The 21,446-nt window shown below is 42.5% G+C and overlaps 1 protein-coding gene across 2 annotated transcripts in view; it reads left to right on the top strand.

Annotated features, from left to right (window-relative positions):
* DTNB (dystrobrevin beta) overlaps positions 1 to 21,446 on the top strand; it is a 246,682-nt gene that overhangs the window by 201,593 nt on the left and 23,643 nt on the right. The window contains exons 13-16 of one of the 2 annotated variants that reach the window (XM_082672075.1): positions 2,095 to 2,180; positions 3,047 to 3,160; positions 8,152 to 8,248; positions 13,130 to 13,150. In XM_082672075.1, coding sequence (XP_082528201.1) covers positions 2,095 to 2,180; positions 3,047 to 3,160; positions 8,152 to 8,248; positions 13,130 to 13,150 — 318 coding nt within the window. The remainder of the gene's footprint in view (positions 1 to 2,094; positions 2,181 to 3,046; positions 3,161 to 8,151; positions 8,249 to 13,129; positions 13,151 to 21,446) is intronic. The other variant, XM_082672074.1, reaches the window with a different exon arrangement.

Here is a 21,446-nt window from a genome sequence, read left to right as displayed (position 1 = left end):
ACTTGGTAATTGGATAAAAGGCTCCCACCCAGATTTGCTATGCTATTTTGCCCCTGTTTATTTAGGAAATTTCACATGAAAAGAATTACTTATTGCATCTTTAAACTCTAGACAGGAAACGAGGTTTCTGCTTCATCGTAGATCATGTTTTGGGAAGAACCAAGAATACCTGGAGTGAAGTGTAACTATACCAGAGCCTTCATTAAGAGCTTCCACTCTGGTTAATCAATAAAAGGGAAATGTCACCTAGTCATCCATTTTCCTATTTTGTGTTGATTGGCTTCCTTTTTTTTTTCGGTACGCGGGCCTCTCACTGTTGTGGCCTCTCCTGTTGCGGAGCACAGGCTCCGGACGCGCAGGCTCAGTGGCCGTGGCTCACGGGCCCAGCCGCTCCGCGGCATGTGGGATCTTCCCAGACCGGGGCACGAACCCGTGTCCCCTGAATCGGCAGGCGGACTCTCAACCACTGCGCCACCAGGGAAGCCCGGCTTCCATATTCTTAAAGGAGGTATAAGGGTCAGACCCAGTAGTGAATATGCAAATCAAAACCATAATGACTCCTCCAAAGAGGATATATAGATGGCCAATAAGCACATGAAAGTATGCTTAACATATTAGGGGAATACAAGTCAAAATCACAAGATACCATTTTATACTCACTAGGATTACTGTGATCAAAAAAATGAACTATAACAACTGTTGGCCAGAAAGTGGAAAAAATGGACCCCTCATATATTGCTAGTGGAAATGTAAACTGCTACAGCCATGTAGGAAAACAGTTTAGCAGTTGCCCAAAAGGCAGTTACTATATGACCCAGCAGTTCCACTCTTAGATATATACCCAAGAAAAATGAAAGCATGTCTCTACACAGAAACTTGTCCGCAAATGCACATAGCAGCATTATGCAAAATAGCCCGCCAAAATGGGAACCCAAATGTCCCCCAGCTGCTGAATGGATGAACAAAATATGATGTATCCATATGGTGGAATATTACTCATCTATAAAAAGAAATGAAGTACTGATACATGCTACAACGTGGATGAACCTTGGAATCATTTGCCAAGTCAAAGAAGCCATACATAAAAGATCACATACTGCATGATTCCATTGGTATGAACTGCCCAGAGTAGGCAAATCCATAGATAAAGAAATTAGATAAGTTGTCACAAGATGGTGGAGGGGAAATGGGGAGTGACTGTGGGTTTCTTTTCAGGGTGATGAAAATGTCCTGGAAGTAGATACTGATGATGGGCTCACAACCTCATAAATATAGTTTAAAACCACTGAATTATATACTTTAAAAGGGTAGGTTTTAAGGCATGTAAATTATATCTCAATTTTTTAAAAAACCCACAATTAGGTACTTCACGCCCACTAGGATGGTTAAAACCAAAAAGACAATGACAAGTATTGGTGAGAATGTGGAGAAATTAGAACCCTCATTCATTGTTGGTGGGACTGTAAAATGGTTCAGCCACTTTGGAAAACAGTTTGACACTTTCTCAAAATGTTAAATACAGAGTTAACCATATAACTCTGGAATTCCACTCTTAGGGATTTACCCAAGACAGATGAAAACATGTATCAATACAAAGATTTGTAAATGAGAGTTCAGAGCGGCTTCATTTGTGTTAACCAAAAGCTGGAAACAATGGAATACTATTCAGCAATAAAAAGGAAGGAACTCCTGATGCATGGAGCAACATGGATGAACCTCAGAAATACCATGCTAAGTGGAAGCCTGCATGTTGTATGATTCCATTTATATGAAGTTTCTAGAAAAGGCAAAACTGTAGACAGAAAGCAGATCACTGGTTGCCTGTGGTTGGGGATGGGAGTGGAAGTTGACTACAAACTGGCATGAGGGAACTTTCTGTGGTGATGAAAGATGTTCTAAAACTAGACTGTGGTGATTGGTTTGCATAACTGTTTAAATATACGAAGACTCATTGAATTGTACACTTAAAACGGGTGGATTTTATGGTATGTAAATTATACCTCAAAAATCTGTTTTAAAAAAAATCAACAGTCCATCTGGGCCTCTGGATATATTTGAATAAAAAAAAAAAACCTACCTTCTTCCTCACTGTAGACCCGTCCTCCCACCGACTTGAGCTTTAACTTTGATGCCAACAAACAACAAAGACAGCTTATTGCAGAACTGGAAAACAAAAACAGGTAAGAATGCAGAGGTCGAGCCAGTTTCTGAAGCCCAGGATTATCACGTGAGTATCTGATTCTCATTTTCCTTGCAGTCTAGGTGGGTTTTGACCACAAAGGAAGATCCCACCTCAGTGAAGATAGGCCAGCCCAAGTCCAGTACATGCCCTGGACACTAATTTGTATATCTCTGCATGCTGTTCATTCTGGTAGTCCAAAACCCCGCTCAGGTGCTCTCAGGTAGATTCTTTTTCTCACCCACCAGTGTGTTCCCCTCCCATTCCTTTCTCCACTCTACTCCCAGGAGCCTTTGCTGTGTCTTGTCATCTTGTCCTGGCCCACGATGCAGCACGCGACTGTCTGGTCTCTCACTAAAAAGCCAGGCTTGGCGACCAGACAACACACCATTATGCACTGAAAAAGCAGAAACCAGGACAAGGAAATTGGTCATAATGTAACAGGCACAGTGGAGGAAGTGGCAACCATCAGATCTCGGGGTGGGAGTGGGGTTCAGGAGAAGAAGGGAGACAGAGGAAGACTTGAGGGGAGTTAGCACAAGACTTGCATTAGAAGGTTGCAAGTTCCCCCCAGACAGGAACAGACTCTTCTATTGATAGTTGTCCTTTTTCTTCTGTGGAAATTTTTCAAGTTCTTGAGAAGAGGGTTTGTAGGACTTTTTCTACCACAAAGAATTGTTTCATCGAGGAAATACCGAGTGCAGCAATTTTAAGACGGTGTCCATTTCACATCTTGGTCGTTCAGAAACAATCAGAACAAGATTGGTAGAGGCAGCATGACTAGAATAAAAACTTCTAACGGAAAAAAAGAGAGGGAGCGAGCTGTGAAGCCGCACGTGGCCATCTCTTTTTCATCCATCTCTCTAGAGAGATCCTGCAGGAGATTCAGCGTCTCCGTCTAGAGCATGAACAGGCTTCCCAGCCCACTCCGGAGAAGGCCCAGCAGAACCCCACACTGCTGGCAGAGCTGCGGCTGCTGAGGTAAGTGGGGAAGCTGCACCGCTGTCCCCAAGTCATAGTCTGCTACAGTAGGAGTTCATATCCCAGGGAACCAAACTAGTGGGTTAGAATCTGTTTATCGGTTTAACTCGTCATGTTAGAACAAACAGCCAAAGCGTTCCACTCATTCTGTTACTGCTTCAGGTGTTTGAGTCCCTTTATTAATCACTGTGAGATCTCCTGCCTTCATTTCAGAACTAGGTAAACACCAGGCACAGTGTTTACACTTTTGTGATTGCTTTAGGAAGACCACTGTGCTGCACTCAATCTTCTTATCTTGCAAATTAGTCTGACTTTAGAGACTCCTGGCAGGAGTAACGCTCTCCCTGTCCTTTGAGTATGTTCTCCCGCACTTCATAGGCAGAGCAGGATTCCGTTGCGGGAACTCCCCTGAGATGTGAAACCAAGCGGGAATCCCTCGCACCATGGCTGTGGTACTTTCTACCTCAGCATAAGTATAAACTGTCTCAAGGATGGAGAGACTAAGGACGTAGGATCAGGATGGGGGTAGAGAGCAACTTCAACTCCCACTTGGTGCTGTTTTGGAGGGAATGAGGGCATCTTCCAGGAGAGTATAACGTGAGCGTTATCCGAGCAAAGTTATTAGGGTCTTATTTCCTATCGGTCTTAGAAAGATGTGTGTATACTCTTTGTAAGTGAAGACATTATGGAAGCTGAGTGAGTGACTTGATTCTCACCAGACCTCTAGATTTCCAAATAGTGGGTTCTTTCTGTTTAGGTTGTAACATTTGACATTCTGCAGTTGATTTTTAACGTGCTGTCACCTGGGATTCTGCATAGCCGAATGTCCTTCCTTAGTTCTTCCTTCGGCTTAGGTCATCAACTCATCAAGAATTTAAACCACGCAGATGAAAATCATTAGAGACACAGAGATTCCCATTCTCCTAAAAATTCATTTTAGTTTCTAAATTGATTAGCAACTGGGCTGAGATTTTGGTTGCTCTGGGTCCACGGTCACACATTTGAGATATCAGCATGGTTGGTGTCACACTAGGGAGGATGGGAAAGCAAAAGCTGCTGACTCAGTTAGAGCATAACTAAGCTATCAGTGTAAGATACAGCTGTTTTCTTTCCTCACCTCAGCTCAGGCACAAGTGACTGTTTTGTATCTAGAAAAGCAAAAAACTGTCATACTTTATTTTAACTATTGCTGGAACTAGGATTGCTGAAAGGGCTTCTTTATGCTAGAGGGATCTGAAAAACCTGTAGATTTAGTAGGCAAAGGGCTGAGTCCAGCACTGTGACATAAGGCAGTGAGAGACAGGAATTTAATCTAAATACAAGGAGGGTCTAAATCCTGAGAAATCAGAAAGTATTTAATCTCAAAAGCAGCTTGTATACCACTGAAAAAAGAGTGACTATTTAATAAGTTTGCCGGATCGATTGGTCATGCATAAGGACAAACATATTGGCTCTCTTCCTCACACCATATACAGAAACACCACCGGATGCATTAAGCATGGAGACAAAAATGTTAAAACTTCTAGAAGAAAACGTAGGAGAGTTTCTTTAGGGTTTTGGAATAGAAAATATAATTTCTCAGAATTACTAGCCATGAAAGAAGTTGGTGTATTCATCTATATTAATATACGAAGTTTTGTTTATCACAAGACACATAAAGGGCAAAATTCATTTGTAGGTTCTGACATCCTTCTGGTTTTGATGAATATACATGAATCCAGGAACTGCCAATACCCAGCTAGTATAATAAAGCAAGATAGAGAATTTCATCCATAGGGTTAGTGGTTATGAATCCTGACCACCAAGATTGTCTTTTCCCCCTTCATTATTTTTAACGGTATATTTGTTATTATAATAATATATGACAAGTGTGTGAGATATGAAGCATAATGGTAAAATGAACACCCAGGAACTCACATCCTACTTGAGAATTCATATATTGCTAAAGCCAATGTCATCTGTAAAAGTGCCCCCTTATTCCACTTCCTTGCTTCTGCCTTCCCCACAGAGCTAACCTCTATCCAGAATTTGGTTTATCATTCCCTTTTTTTTTCTTTTTTTTAATATTTACTTATTTATTTATTTGGTTGCACCGGGTCTTAGCTGCGGCACGCATGTGGGATCTAGTTCCCCGGCCAGGGATCGAACCCAGGCCCCCTGCATTGGGAGCATGGAGTCTTAACCGCTGTGCCACCAGGGAAGTCCCAATTCCCTTGCTTTTTAAAAGAGTATTGTCAAGTATGTGTGTATGCCCACGTGATAAATTGTCTAATTTTGCTTTTTGTTTTTTGAGCTTTATAGAAATGGTATTCCATGCAGTCTTCTGGGACATTTTTCCCCCTTAATATAACTCTTCAGGAGCCTTCCATGTTGTTGCATGTAGCTGTAGTTCATTCATTTTTGCCACATATTGTAACTATTTGATCATGCACAGCACAAAGAAAGAGTACTGCATCCAGGCTTGGGGGTTCAGGGAAGAAAGGCTTTCTAGAAAGCTGAATGAGTCAACTCCTCCTTATTGAGTTTATACCTGCACTGGAAATTTAGGGAGTATGAAGACGAGAAGACAATGATTCTATCTTAAAAATTTATAATCTAGTTTCGGAAACAAAACTTAAAATAATTTGCTAGTCAGTTAAATAATATTGTACAATGTTAATAAATAGTATGGATATTAGAAGAAATGTGAGTAGGGAAAGGCACACACACACACACACACACACACACACACAGGCTAGAAGCAATTTGACGCTTGAAAGTACTGGAACTTGGGCTGGACCATGAAAGGTAGGTGTGGTTTGAATGGCGTGTAGGACAAAACATTTAAGATTAGAAGCAGAGTTGGGGTTCAGCAAGATTCCCCAATAAGTATGACACATTTCAGACAGGAGAAGGAGCCTTGGAGCTAAGAATTTGTTTTCAGTCATCCAGTGAATTAATCTTTAGAGTGCCAATGATGGGAGATAAAATTAGTTGGATAATTGAGACCAGATTCTGAGAGCCTTAAGTGATAGGTCATTGGAAATCCTTGGAGGGCTTCAAATAATGATTTCATTAAGTTCACTAGATGTTAATTGAGTCCACACTGGATGCGTGATATTCTCTTAATCATTAAATATAAGCAAAGACGAGTAAGGTCATCCCCTGACCTCAAGGATTCTGCATCATGGTAGGAGTGACAGCAATACAAAGTAAAATATATTAAGTGCCACAGAGAAGCACCAACTGCTATGTGATTAAATAAGCAGGATCCTATACCTGCTGAAGTAATCAGGAATAGCTTCCTGGAAAGAGTGACGTTTGGGAGGGACACTAAGGAGTGAATAACATTTGGAAGAGAGTAGGGGAATACTCACTTGTAAAATGATGCAGTCTGCTTAGGGAAAAGTGAACCATGGCTGGAGGTCCAGACATGGAAGGGAAAGGGAGGTAAGGAACTAAGGATAGGAATGTAGGCAGGGTCTGGAGCAGCACTCTCTGATAGAAATATAATGTAAGCCGTATGTGTACCAAAAATTTTCTAACAACCATGTTGAAAAACAAAGGAAATAGGTGTCACTAAAATTAATACTATCGGGCTTCCCTGCTGGCACAGTGGTTGAGAGTCCGCCTGCCGATGCAGGGAACATGGGTTTGTGCCTCGGTCCGGGAAGATCCCACGTGCCGTGGAGCAGCTGGGCCCATGAGCCATGGCCGCTGAACCTGCGTGTCCAGAGCCTGTGCTCCGCAACAGGAGAGGCCACAGCAGTGAAAGGCCCGCATACCGCAAAAAAAAAAAAAAAAAAATTAATACTATCTTTTATTTAACCTGTGGGAATATAAAGATAGACATGTGATTTCCAAGAATCATCTGAATTGGGTGACTGATTGAATATAGGAAATGAACAGGAAAGTGTCAAAGAGGACTGAGTTTTTCAGCCATGACAGTTAGAAGAAAAAGTAGGAGAGAAAGGGAAATTGAGAAGAGAACCATTTAGGGATGAAAGTCTCAAGTTTGGTTTTGGACAGATTGAGCTAGACTTGTTGACATGAAGTCTGTCCTCAGGGAAACAGAAATCTGTCCTCAGAATTCTCTTAGACACAGAGTCGTCCTGATGTCTGTCATACTTTTGGAACCTGATGTGTGGTTCTGGAAGCACTGACTCCTGAACTCTGTCTTCCCTGAGCAGTTTTCATACATTTTTTTCCACTATTAATTTTAATTTGGACTAGTTTTATGTATAAGTGAGGCATTTGGCTTCCTAAAGAATTTTTTAAATCACTTTAATAATATTAACAATACTTTTTCACTGTACGGCAATATGTACTTTCCAAAGCATTTTTTTAAAATAAATTTGTTTATTTATTTTTGGCTGCATTGCGTCTTCGTGGCTGCACGTGGGCTTTCTCTAGTTCCAGCGAGCAGGGGCTACTCTTCGTTGCGGTGCGCGGGCTTCTCATTGCGGTGACTTCTCTTGTTGCGGAGCACAGGCTCTAGGTGCGCAGGCTTCAGTAGTTGCAGCACGCAGGCTCAGTAGTTGTGGCTTGCAGGCTCTAGAGCGCAGGCTCATTAGTTGTGGCGCACGGGCTTAGTTGCTCCGCGGCATGTGGAACCTTCCCGGACCAGGGCTCGAACCCATGTGCCCTGCATTGGATTCTTAACCACTGCACCACCAGGGAAGCCCTCCAAAGCATTTTTACATACTATTCTCACAGCAGTAAAGAAAAGTGAGCAAAACAGATATTAGCACCATTTTATGTATCCAGTATCAGAACTTAAATGATTTGCTCAGCATCTCATACACTGGTAAGTAGCAGAATCAGGTCCAAAACCCATTTCATCTGGCCTTCGACTCTTCTTTGAGGATCATTTTATCTTCATTTTCTTTTTTTTTAAATATATTTGTTCAGTAGCACATTACAATTTTTAATATTTTTAAATTACAGTGTCTTTTTGTGATCTAACTGCCCTTCCATCTCTTCATTTCTCATGAGCTTTTCCTCTCCGACAGGCAGAGGAAAGATGAGCTGGAGCAGAGGATGTCAGCGCTGCAGGAGAGCAGGCGGGAACTGATGGTCCAGCTGGAAGGGCTGATGAAGCTGCTGAAGGTAAGAGCAGCAGCCGCTCAGGTCTCCTCCCACCTCCCAGCTCTTCTTGTCCATCTTCACCTGCACTTCAGCTTCTGCCTCCCTGTGATGTCAGACAGGATGAGGCTAAAAGGTTAACTCTTGCTGCCTAGACTCAGTTTTCAGGTAGACCTCTCTAAAGTTAACCTAATTCAGTATAAAAGCTACCTAAATTAGTGTAAAGCCTGATTACAAAAAATTAGTATCTGGAACTAATGTCCTTGAATAGTTGCTTTTATGAATTAATAAGAATGTTTATAAATCGGATATTAGTTATGTGAAATGAATATTTCTCAACTACATAAAGTTTCTTTTAAGACAGGTTTTCAAATATTCTACCTAAATGCGTAACAAGTATCGTGTCCTATTTTAATAAGTATTACAGAGGCAAACCAAAGTAATCAACCAACTCTAATCAATAATTTTACTCTATTAGGAGCAATAAAATAGCTCTAGGTTTGGTATATTGGGGCTTGCATAATTCAGGCCTCACTATCTATTTTTAGTGAAAAATATATTACAGCCCCTACACCCTAGAGCAGACAAAGGCGCACTTGGCATTTAAATGTCCTCACCTGGATGATTTGACTGGCACTGAATAGAAATACTTAGCCAGCTCTGTAGCAGCAATACAAGGACATATTTGTTTATGCTATAAATTCCTAAGGCCTGTCTGTCTATACTGTGAAACCATTGTATTTCATGGTATGAAATACAGAATGGAAATCGCAGTGTGGAGTACCTCAAAAGGCAGGCTGAGGGGGTAGATTTAATCCTGTGATGAAGTGGAGTCATTAAAGGTTTTGAAAACAATAGTTTAGGAAAATGTACATAGCAGGTTGGGAAGAGGAGAAACTAAAGGATAATAGGAAGCTACTGAAATCTTCCAGACCCGAAGTGACAAGGGCCTAGGCTAGGAGGGGTAGCCCAGGAGCATGTCAGCTTGAAGAGTTTGCTTCAACTTCTCCATTCTAAACCAGTCCTTTAATAATAAAACCAGTGGGTATTTAGCAACTTGGGTAAACGGAGTGTTTGTGTTTTAAACTGACTTTTGGCTTGCTCAAGACAATCACTTCTTTTAGTCTTGAGCTGAGTTTTTTTCTAGCTTTGGTCCTGGGTATTTGGGGTATTTTGGGACATGTTTCTTCATTAACCCTGTTAGCAGGATGTCTCCTGAGAAATATTTTGTCTAAATGGGTCTTGTTTAAAGAAAACCTTATGCGTAAAACCTGGCCCAAATCCTTCCAATAGTTGTCAAGTATCCAGCTGAGCAACCCGATCAGCCACCCAGGAGAGCAGAGAGGTGCTTAAATACATTTGGCCAGTGTAACATCTGGAGCCGTGTGGGGCTTTGAAAGCCCTGCCGTTGTGGGGTTGGTCCACCCACAGGACAGAAGGTCATGGGGGATTCACCTGCCTTTCAGAAGAATGTTCTCAAATATTACCCAAACATAGATGGGAAGGTACCCTTTTTGTAAAAGGCAAAAAGGTTTATGCAAACTGAAGGGAAGTCAGAATGCATTTCCCCTAAGTATCACAGTAAGCTTTCCCGTCAGCTGATTGCCCTCAGTGTTCCTTAGAGTTCCTGGCTCAGGTCCCGTGTGCCTTCCTAAGACCTTGTCATGTACCTCTGACACTTGCATTCAAGGCCTAAGCAGAATGAGCTGATGTCTCGAACTGTATTCCCAAGCCCTGAGTTTCTTTGTATTTCCAGCTGTTGTCTTACAGTTATAATTTCTGTAAAATAACCAGGACCCCACTGCTCTGCTTTGTAGGATATCCTATCAAGTTCTTAAAAGCCTTATTATTTACCCACCTCACAGGCTGAGGTCATTCAGAAAGGGAAGAAGAATTGCAAACATAAACCAGGAATGTTGTCTTTTTATCCATTGATTAAGAGCCATGTTTAGGGTATGTGGTGTATAATGGTGACTAAGACTCAATCCCTGTCACCAAGGAGTATCAGAGACCTTCTTGTTGTTGTTGTTTTTTTCCTAATGACATAATGTAGACTGACACTCAAGTACCCGTGTTTCAGAATGTATCTTTTCTTTACATTTTTTCCCCTGATTAATGAGTATATATGGATAACCTCTACCTCAGACTTATTTAATCTAAAAATAGTTGTGTGATGGTGTTTTAGTTTCTAAATTACGTTCCCAGTATTTTTCTGCCTCATTTTCCATTTTTCCAGTATTGCTTTTGAAACGCATTTACCAGATGAATTCTGTAGTTTTAAATTTTAACCTCATATGCAAATGAGGTTTTGAATATAAATTTTTTTATATAGATGACTACAGTGGCTATGGCATTACTTTGGCCATCTAGCCAGATATCCCCAATGTGACGGGTCTCCCATGTTTTTAGGTGACTTGAGCAGTCCTAGGTTTGCACTTTATAATTAAGGCATTATTACCCCCTTTAAATCAAGTTGGCTCCTATACCTTGTCACCAGTCAATGTTTACTGACCCCAACTGACTAATTGATAACAGAAAGGTTCTAAGACCTTATATCTGACCTGTTTACTGTGTTGACAAAGCCTTCAAAGCTATATCTGATTAACTTTTGTGAGTTTGGATTATACAACACCATCCTAAGTAACACTTTGCCAAAGTCCACCCTCTCCCAATCCCAGTGCACATGGGGGGCCTGTAAGTCCTGAAAACACTGACCTGTCCACTCTCTCCATCCTAACCTGACATGTGTCTACGGCAAATTATAATGATTTTATATCAATGGATAAACTATATACAGCAAAGTCACCAAATGTACAAACATGAAGCATTGCCTTCTGAATTTTTCTTTTTTTTTTTTAAACATCTTTATTGGAGTATAATTGCTTTAAAAAAAATATGGAACGCTTCACGAATTTGCGTATCATCCTTGCACAGGGGCCATGCTAATCTTCTCTATATCATTCCAATTTTAGTATATGTGCTGCCGAAGCGAGCACTGAATTTTTCTATTCTATTGAACCAAGGTAATATTGTGTCCAATACCAAACCTGGAGAAAACAGTGAACATAGGGAGGTGTTTTAGAAACAGTTCTAAGAAATTACATACTGGTCTTTTGACCTCAGATGCAATTTCAGCTTGTCAGGATTGCCCCATCTCTCCCCTACCAATTTCCATTTCAACATTTAGTGCCAGCCATAGAAACACATTTTTAATTGTTTAATAACTCTTCTACGGCTGGTTGCCTTGCCTAGTGAATGGAAGAAAAGTGTTCTGCCTCACAGGGAAGCCTGACTAGGCAGGGAGATCGCTTCCCAACTGTAAAACTCTAACCCCTTCTACCTGGAGCCATGCATACCAGACGCAAAAGCTAAAAGACGCTCACTCCTTCAGGCTAACTCAGCGAACGCTCAGGGCCCTCTTTGCCTGGGTGCCTGTGCTATTAGGTTTGACCAAGCATCTAGCAGCTGGTTTTGATAATGAAGAACATCTTCCGGCACTGAGCTGGGAGTCTTCTCAAGAGAGTTCTTGGTGCCCATTTAATTTCTAGTGCATGTCTCTCCCTTGTGGGAATAAAATGACTTTCTCCAAATTCTTACTTTCCCTCTCCCTTTCGTAATTCCTTGGCTTTACTGAAATCATTCTCTCCATTGCACCCAGATCTGCAGACTGAGAAGCACTCATCCATTCCCAAGACTTCCTACACACATGTTTAGTAAAGGCAGTCTGCACGGATGGATCCAATTTAAATAGAACCATTGCAACAGATTTTAGATCTGTGTATTTGGGGCAAAGAGCAGAGGCGTCCTGACCACAGTTGCCCATGATGAGGCACAGAAAAAGGAAACAAAGAGACCCATTAAAAGACAGAGTAACTGAAAGCACAAGACTGAGGAGAGAGGAACTCGGAAGTGTTTATCTCATCTTCATCGTGCTTCCTTCTTCAGTGTCTAGAGGTGCATTCTGAGAGCTGAGAGTTAGCAAGGGCCTGCTCTGAGCACCGTCACTGTAAGGCTCTGAAAGACAGAGACCATATCTTACCTTCATGTTTCCAGTGCTTCACGCATAGGGAGCATTAAACAAACCTTTGTTCAACTAATGAGACACCAAGGTCAAGAATTCTTTTTGAAAAGCCTCTTAGGGCCTTGAAACAGTTCCAGTTTATAGGGGGAAGGGGATGTATGTGCATCCTTGAAAAGGACCACGCAGCAGCCAAAAGCTCCGAAAGTGGAAGACAGGGGACTAAATAAGAGAATCTGTAGTCAGATGGAATTTCCAGTTTCTAGGAAGTTCTTAAGAGCAGTGGTTCTCAAACTAGCAGGATTCAGAATCCACTGAAAGTTTCCTGAAACAGTGCTGCCCCCACCCCAAGAGTTTTGATTCCATTGGTCTAGGGGGAGACGGGGCAAAGCATGCATCTCTGACAAGTTTCCAGATGCTGCTGCTCCTGGTCTCTCTATGTTCTGCACTTTGAGAACCACTGACATAGAGAAACGTACCTAACACATGTGGATATGGTGAATCGTGAAACAGAGTGATCACGGAGCTTTTGAGTCATGGTTGAGCTGCTTCTTTCAGTTTACCCTAAATAGTGATATAACCTCGGGCAAGTCAGGCTCTCTAGGGCTTTTTCGTGTATAAAAGGGGAAGTTGGACTAGAGGGTTTGTAAGGTTCTTTCCTTCTAACTCTAGAAGTTAGCATTTAAAGAACTGGATGGGACAGAGGCTTGCCATTTGCTCTTTCCAACTGATGACGCTCTGACGGTGGTCAGGCCCTTGGATCTCTGAACCCATGGGCCTGGCCTGGTTTGCCCTTTTCTGTCTTTTTTTTCCGGTTGTTTTGTGGTGATGGGCATTAATTTCTCTCCTTTTTCCCCTCTGCCTTTTTTCGTCTTCACCACCTCTAGGAGGAAGAGCAAAAGCAGGCAGTAAGTGAACTTCAGAATTCCCCACCTGGCTCTTGCTTCTTTTGCACGTTCTCCTTTGCCTCATATAACTGTTACATACTTTCTCCTCTCCTCCCTGTACCAAGATCATCTCTGCGGAACTGGTTATGTGTAAAACCCTTAGCAGTTCTCTCCGTGGTGTTGTAAAATGGCCTAAAAGGCCACGTCATGTTTACCTAGTAGAGCATGTTCTTATTTGAAACCAGAGCTTGTTGAATTTGTTTTCAAAGTACACATCTGTTGTGTTTATTTAAATATGCATGACTAGCCAGGCTACAGTTACATTTTCCTGCACTTACATTCTCTGCTGCTTCATGATTAGGCTGACTTTAATTGCTTGAAACAATTTTCAGGGTGGTGGGAGTGACCTCAGGGTTAAATACGATGTCATGAATGACTGTGCATGAAAATGAGTAGTTCTTTTGATAACTTTAGATGTCCTTTAGTCTTGAACAGTCTTCTGGACGTTCCAGCTCCAGTAGCCTTCTTAACACAGTTACCAATGAAAACTAAGTGACTGATCATGCTGTAAGTGACTTCCTGTTCAAAGCCCACTCCAGAGGGAGCTCTGGTTTTTCTGAGCTGCAAGGTGTTTAGGGAAAGTTTATGTTTGTTTTTATTTTCCCTGACAGCCACTAACCCACACAGGAAAATCAGTTGAGGGCTTATCCACAATGATAAGACTATATGTTTATATCATATAGTAAGGTTTTCAAAGCGTACATTTTTCACACAAACTAAAGCTGATTTTTAATTTACCTCAGGGCTTCTCTTTAAAGAAAGAAATGTGAAATGTGTAATTCAAAAAATGTACTCACTTCTTATTTCAAAAAACAAATGTATCCATGTTTCAGATTAAGAATAGGAATATAAAACATTATATTTACTATTATTTCCAGGTAGGAAAGCAATGGAGTCATAGGGTAAAAGGGAGAGGAAAGGAAGGAAGAGATGGGTAAGGAGGGGAGGAGGCAAGAGAAGAGGAAAGGAGACTGTCAGGAAGAGGGAAAGAAGACAGAGCATGATGTCAGGGTAGGCTGACAACCTGTACATCTCAATGACTTTAATGTAACAAAATTTTATTTTTGTCTGTGCTTTATTTGGTTTTGTTTTTTCCTCGTTCACACATAATTTATTACTTTGATCTTATGGCACTTTTGTGTCAATAGGTACATTCACATGGGCAAAGCAGGAGAAAACCAGGATGGAAAGTCAAGCCCAGCCATTAAATGCTTCTGCCAGGAAGTGACACACATCACTTCCACTCCATTTCATTGGCCAAAGCAAGGCACACGACCACACTTAACTTCAGTGGAGGCAGGGAAGTATAATCCTCCAGTTTGCTTAGAAGAAGTAGAGAAGCAAGTGCTGGTAATGCCTGCCACAAACAAGAGGATGAGTGAGATTGTGTTGGAGGGAGGGAAAGAAAATATCTGTTCTTCCTGTTCCCTTCTCCCCTCCTTTCCCTGACAGCCTCATCCCCTTGCTGTGACCACACCCTTCCTGCAGATCAGGGTATCAACTGACCTGTAGTTTCTGGCACCAGCATTCCCCTCCTTTTATTCATCCCTCTGCGCCCCAGAGATGTGCTTTACAGGTAAACCACTTCCTGGGAACTTCTTCCAGCAGTCCACCCAGACTAGCATCTCATGATCCCTTGCTGAATGGGCCAGCTCAGAGCAAAGCATGTAATCGGGCACACCCACACCCAACCTGAGAACACCTTTCAGAGGAGGGCAAACATTATGGATATTTATGTTAATGGCAGCAGTAAGGGCTTCCAAGAGACACTTCATTTTTTAAAACTTTTATGGATTACTGTGTACTCCAAGAACCAGAGATTATCACTGCTGTCATATTATTTCAGGTCAATTTAAAGCTGATCTTGAGCAGACAGGGAAATAAATAACAACATGTTCATTCCAGTGACCTTTGATTGTGTGTGAGATTATCTTCCCCTTGAGGTTGGCAAAATGAGAAGCTAGACCCAGATCACTGAAGCCTGCCACTAATGAGCCACTTGTGTGTGTGTGTTGGGAGTTCTCGGTGGCTTGTGTGTGTGTGTTGGGAGTTCTCGGTGGCTTGTGTGTGTGTGTGTTGGGAGTTCTCGGTGGCCAAGGTCCTGAGCTCATGTTCTAGTTCTCACTGTCCCAGGGGACCGTCCAGAGCATGAATTTGTACAAATTGTTTTTCCCTCATGTTTCCCCACTATGGTGAGGTAAGACATTCTGCTCTGTGGATATAGGTAGAAATTTCCTCTGTCTACATCACAGGTTTAAACTGTACCCACCTAAGGCTCAGCAGTGAGGCTCAAATGTGAACTGAATGGCTTTGCATAGTTCAACATTTTTAACATGTACAGCTGGAAAGACTATAGAGCTTTAGAACTCAAGCGTCTGCTTTAATCTATATCATTACCGAGTGAGGCACCAAAAGGTATTTACCACAGAGCTACGTCGTAACCCTTTCTTCCTCCCAGGTTCTGGCTGGTATAGTTTAATTTCTTCCCTATCAAAATGTATTACCCTATACGAGTCATAAAATAATTGTAAGACTTTTTAAATGAAGAATTTACTAGACATCTTCCCCAGACTGGCTCTGTAAATCCATTATAGAGAACTTTTTATGCAGTTTGCCTTCCTCATTCCCTTTCAGGGATTATTTTGGCATAGGGGAAATTGGAGGGAAATGGGTAATAACTGTGACTTTAACTGTGACTTGCGGGGCTCTGGTTCTACCTTCAACCTCAGCCACTTTTCCAGTGCTTTAGTGACATTAGTACCTCAGCTGATAATTCTTCTGTCTTCCCTTTCTCCCCCCCTCCCTCCTTTCCCTTCTCTTTTCTCAGCTCCAAGGTTTATAATTAAGGGCAGAACTGCCTGGCTGTTTCAGATAAGACTTCACTGAGTGACTGTTCGACCCATGACATACCCTACAGTTTAACAGGCTCAGGAATTAGATTGTATCGGTTGAGTCAGGGTTAATCAGGCCCATGATAATCGTCAGACTGTAATTAAAAGACCGTGTCTGCCTTTTTTACTACTGCATCCCCTTGCTGCTAGCCCAGTGCCTGCCACATGGCAGATACTCAATAAATAGCGGCTGAATGAAAACTGCTGTTAACCAGATTTATAAGGTTTTAACTTAAAAACAGTGTGAATTCATAAGTTTATTCATTGTAAGGGACATAACTGGTTCGAGTACCTAAGGCAATAATTTTGCTCAAGGTACTCCCGTATAATAGGTAGATCTATTCAAGAGACTGAACGATGGTTAGAAATGTCCCTTATAAAAAGAATCAGAAGAACAAATTGCAGTGTTACCAAAAGAATAGGAAGACCAAGCTAATATATTAGTAGTATTATTAACTCTATTATTATTCCTGTCTAAAGAAAAGATATGTTATGTAGAGTAAAATCACCCTCTTTTTTTTTTAGCACAGATAATCTACAAAATGCAGGATATCTATAGTTATTTGTATCACTTGAAAATATTTTGAGCATTTCTCAGTAAGAACCCAATGCCCACAACCAGAAATGTATACAGAGGGGTACACTAAAGTCACAACAGACTGGTGAGGACCCTGCTGGCAGTGGTGTTTACTGTTGAGCTGTGGGCTGCTCCCTTAAGGTCAAACAATATCCCAGTCCTAGTCTGGAGGGATTCCAATGTACAGATTTATTCTAGGGACACCTTAGGGTTCCATTTTTCCCACAGACTCAACATACCATAAAATTTCACTGTTGGATTGCTGACACAAACTAAAATGAGCTATCCAAGGCAAGGTTTCAGTTTATTCATGAGGGATGTATTTCTTTAAACATTCCTCCGGTTCCTCCTATTAGAAGATCATCACTTTTTGGAACTTCCCTGGCGGTCCAGTGGTTAAGACTCTGGGCTCTCACTGCAGAGGGCACGGGTTTGATCCCTGGTCGGAGAACTAATATCCCACATGCCGCACGGCCGGTCAAAAAAAAAAAAAAAGATCATTACTTTTTATATACAGATCAACATCAGAGTTAAAGACTATAACTGTAGACAGTGATGAATAAGGATAGGGGGCTCCTGCAGGGGTGGCCTTGATCCAGGTTCGTAGGGTGGTGGTCCAGAGGGTAATATAGGTGGTACTCTGAAAATTATGTAATTGGAGGAACCTTGGGATTCCACTAAGAGAACATGGCCACAGTTGGGACCTCTCTTTCTACTTCAGCCAGTTGGGATATCAAGTGGATCTTGCCCCACGCCCTTTCTGATTTCCAGAACTGGACAAACACCCCAGCACAACTCAACCAAAGAAAGCATGGTGTGGGCTGGCTGTCAGAAACCCCCATCTCTGACCGCGGCTTCACCTAATATGCCTCAGAGGAAGGGCACTCAACATTTAGTTAGCCAGGTTGACCCATGAGGCCTCCATGACGAACCTAATGAATGTTAACTTAGTAAGTTTGAGAGAAAGTACTTAAAAAACAAAGCAAACAAACAAAAAAAACAACCTACACAACAACAAATAAAAACCTCCTCTTTGTCCATTAAAGAGATTACTGGTAAACCCCTTGATGTGTTCCTGGGTCAGGTTCCCTTTTGGTTCACTTAACCTTTGGACACAATCCCATTGGGAAGCGATTCACATGCCGCCCTAAAAATTTCTGGATTCCTTGGTCCCACCATACTCTGAAATAGAAGCCTGAGTCTACTGCTTCCTGAAAAGCAAAGGATTGCTATTTATGTCTTCAGCAATGTCTTACTACATATGTTGAAGTGAGCAGTGGGTGAGCTTGGCCTTTTGGAGGATCAAAAGAGAAATCCTGCACAAATCCCACCCTCCAATAGTATGATCCTTATTTCATGGGTGGCCTGATGCCCTGTATACAGAAACAGAGGCCAGGGCAGTGATATCTGAAGGCTTAGGCACCACTGCTGCCCTCCCAAGTTTGCAAGCTGCACCAGTGGATTTTGGTAAACAAAGATCAATGTGCTGTACTCTGTGACTATGCCCCCAAACCTTTAGCCTCGCCTGGCCCAGTCCTAGTCTGTATACGTGGACTCCGGCTGCCCATAGATGGCCTCATGGAAGTCTACAAAGTATGCTCATTTATCAGTCTTGGCCCGTGTACTCCCTGTAGAGACCTGGTGGCTTGTTGGGGGGGTTTGTTTGTTTTCTCCAAAAGAGGAAATGTCATAGCAATATTGAAAAATAGGAACTTGCATTTCACTCCCCCAAAACTCCTTGAACACCAAGAGGGAGTGTATAGTCTGACAATATAGAGGAAATAGCTTTTGGGTCTTTGCAGCACCCTCAATGTTCTTCATCACTCTCATCAGTCACGAGCTGAGAGACTGCCTTACCTGCTTGTTTATTTCCCCCTGTCCTATATGTCTTTTCCTGTTCTGACCAGAATGCATACAACATATGAAAAATATACACCAGGGTCTCTGGGAAAAAGTCTCCACACACCAAGCTGGAGATAGCCACCTTCCACTAGAGGAATATGAATTCCTAGGACACAGTATGTCCCCCCAGAATACTACAGTCTGGGTCTCAGCAAAGCATCAGCAGAAAAGCAGATGACTTCTAGGTTTTGAGCCCAGGAACCTGGGAAATTGACTGAAAAAACGAAACTGGGGAGATGATGTGGGTTATAGAAAGGGGACTTTAATCTGATTTTGAACATACCGAGTTACATAGAATAGGCAGGCAGTCAAGGTTTGTGTCTGGTCTTTAGATATTTAGGGATAGGCAGCTGGAAAGTTAGAGGGGAAACAGGGCTAGCAATGGAGATTTGGAAGTCTTCAACATAAAATTAGTGTTGAAACCATAAACATGGGCCGTAGGGAAAACGCATAGTGGACAAAATGAAGAAAGAGGAGGTAGGAGGGTAGGACTGTGGGTTCTCATGAAAAACCAGAAAGTTTCAAGGAGAAAGTTAATAAGGCAATAAGACAAGGATTTGACAATAAGGAAGTTATCAGCAACCTTGGAAAGGAAATTTTCAGTATGGCATAGTGTAGACAGCTCTGAAAAATTGATTTTGTCTTGTCCAACCTCCTCACCCCCACCCCCATTGGTTTCACCTCAACGAAGGAGGGAGTTATATCTTCAGTCTGCCTTATTGGGTTACGTGTGAATAGATTGTTCTGACTCACGGCACCTTGTTGACAAATCCTCATTTCTCTTCTATCTCACCATGTATATAACATTTACAGACCTCAGTTTTCTCATCTATAAATTTCCAATCCACAGTTCTTTGATACTTTCATCACTGATACCAATCGATATATTGGGGAAAGGCTGTGAACCAAGAAGGGTCTGCAGAAATCCAACTGGGCTCATTTGACTGATGTTTCCTTTTGTGACTTTGAAATCCTCTGGCCCTCGATTCCTTGTCTGGGTTTTCTAACCAACTCCTTCCCCAGGGTTTATTCATGCCAACCATCTACCTCCCACTTTTCCAGACAAAAGAAAGCATCCTAAGAAAACATCAGCTGCTTGCATGATGCCCTCTCTTTTGGCTCATCTCTAGGACTCTGGGCCATGCCTCCCACTCTCTTTCTTTTAGACCTCACACAGCATCCTCACTTGGCATGAGATTGGATCTGTGACCCTCCACTTGGAGAGCACCTGTAGGCATTTCCTCGAATCCTGATGCCATGCCAATCTCTAGGGTTTTATAGCTGACCTAAGGCTGGTTCTGATGTTCCAAATTAACAGCAGTGCCAAGGTAGGGAGCTTCCTGGCCTAGAGTCCTTAACTGAAGTGAACATCTGCTTAATTTCAGCCAAAGAAGCATATTATAAAGGATATGATAGACTCCTTTGCACTCTTCTCCATTTGCTGCTAATCATAATTTGGCAAGTAGAATTACTCCCATTTGGAGCTGCAGTATAGATGCCCAGTGCTTTAAAAAAAAGAGAGAGGAGAGAAGAAAGAAATATAGAAGCATGTTTTAGAAAATTAGAGGCAATGGGGCTTCCCTGGTGGCACAGTGATTAAGAATCCGCCTGCCGGGCTTCCCTGGTGGCGCAGTGGTTGAGAGTCCGCCTGCCAATGCAGGGACACAGGTTCGTGCCCCGGTCCGGGAAGATCCCACGTGCCATAGAGCGGCTAGGCCCATGAGCCATGGCCGCTGAGCCTGTGCGTCCGGAGCCTGTGCTCCGCAACGGGAAAGGCCATAACAGTGAGAGGCCCACGTACCACAAAAAAAAAAAAAAAAATCCGCCTGCCAGTGCAGGGGACACGAGTTCAAGTCCTGGTCTGGGAAGATCCCACATGCCGGGGAGCAACTAAGCCTGTGTGCCACAACTACTGAGCCCATATGCCACAACTGCTGAGGCCTGCGTGCCTAGAGCCCGTGCTCCACAACAAGAGGAGCCATCGCGGTGAGAAGCCCACGCACTGCAATGAAGAGTAGCCCCCACTCACCACAACTAGAGAAAGCCCGTGTGCAGCAACAAAAGACCCAACGCAGCCAAAATAAATTAATTAATTAAAAATAAATAAAATTAGAGGCAATGCAGAAAGACAGTTATCTGCAGCTAGACAGTTACCTTTAATAAGAATCCATGCCAACTCACTACTGCTCTACAAAGCTGGCTAACCGTAAATCCTTCAGTGCTTTTATTATTATGTATTCTAATTAATATATATGACATTCACTGTTTATTCACTGCTTTCACATTTCAAATTTCAGCTCCTGTATTTAACCAGCTCAGACCTCAGGAAACCAAGAGAGAATCTAGGAGACTCTCAGGCCTGTAGCTGTCCCCAGGACATCTCCCAAATGTGCAGAAGATTATCAGAGTTTATTCTTGGCCCCTTGAAGTTTCTAACCTGAGCTGAGGCTACTGGTGGCCTCTCTTTCCTTCTGCAGGAGCTCACCACCTGGGACAAGAAGCCCTGGACAGGCCACCGACTTTAGGACCTCGTAACTCTGTCCCCCTCAGCCAGGTTTTCATCCTCAGCACTATGGACATTTGGGGCCAGATTACGGTTTTTTTTTTTTTGGTGGGTTGGGGCGGGGGGTGTTCTATGCATTGCAGCATGTCGAGCAGCATCCTTGATCTCTACCTACTAAATTCCAGTGGGAGCACCACACCCATACTGACACCCACACCAGGTTCCTAGCAGGTAAAATTATCCCCAGTGAAGAACCACTGCTCAGAAATTCCCTAGTGGTCCAGTGGTTAGGACTTTGCACTTCCACTGCAGGGGGCACCGGTTGGATCCCTGGTCGGGGAAGTAGGATCAGAGAACCTTTCTCTGTGATACCAGTCTGAGCCC

The sequence above is a fragment of the Grampus griseus genome (genome assembly GCF_964374135.1).
Source record: "Grampus griseus genome assembly, chromosome: 15".
NCBI classification, from domain to species: domain Eukaryota; kingdom Metazoa; phylum Chordata; class Mammalia; order Artiodactyla; family Delphinidae; genus Grampus; species Grampus griseus.
This window is presented reverse-complemented; position numbering and strand designations above follow the sequence as displayed.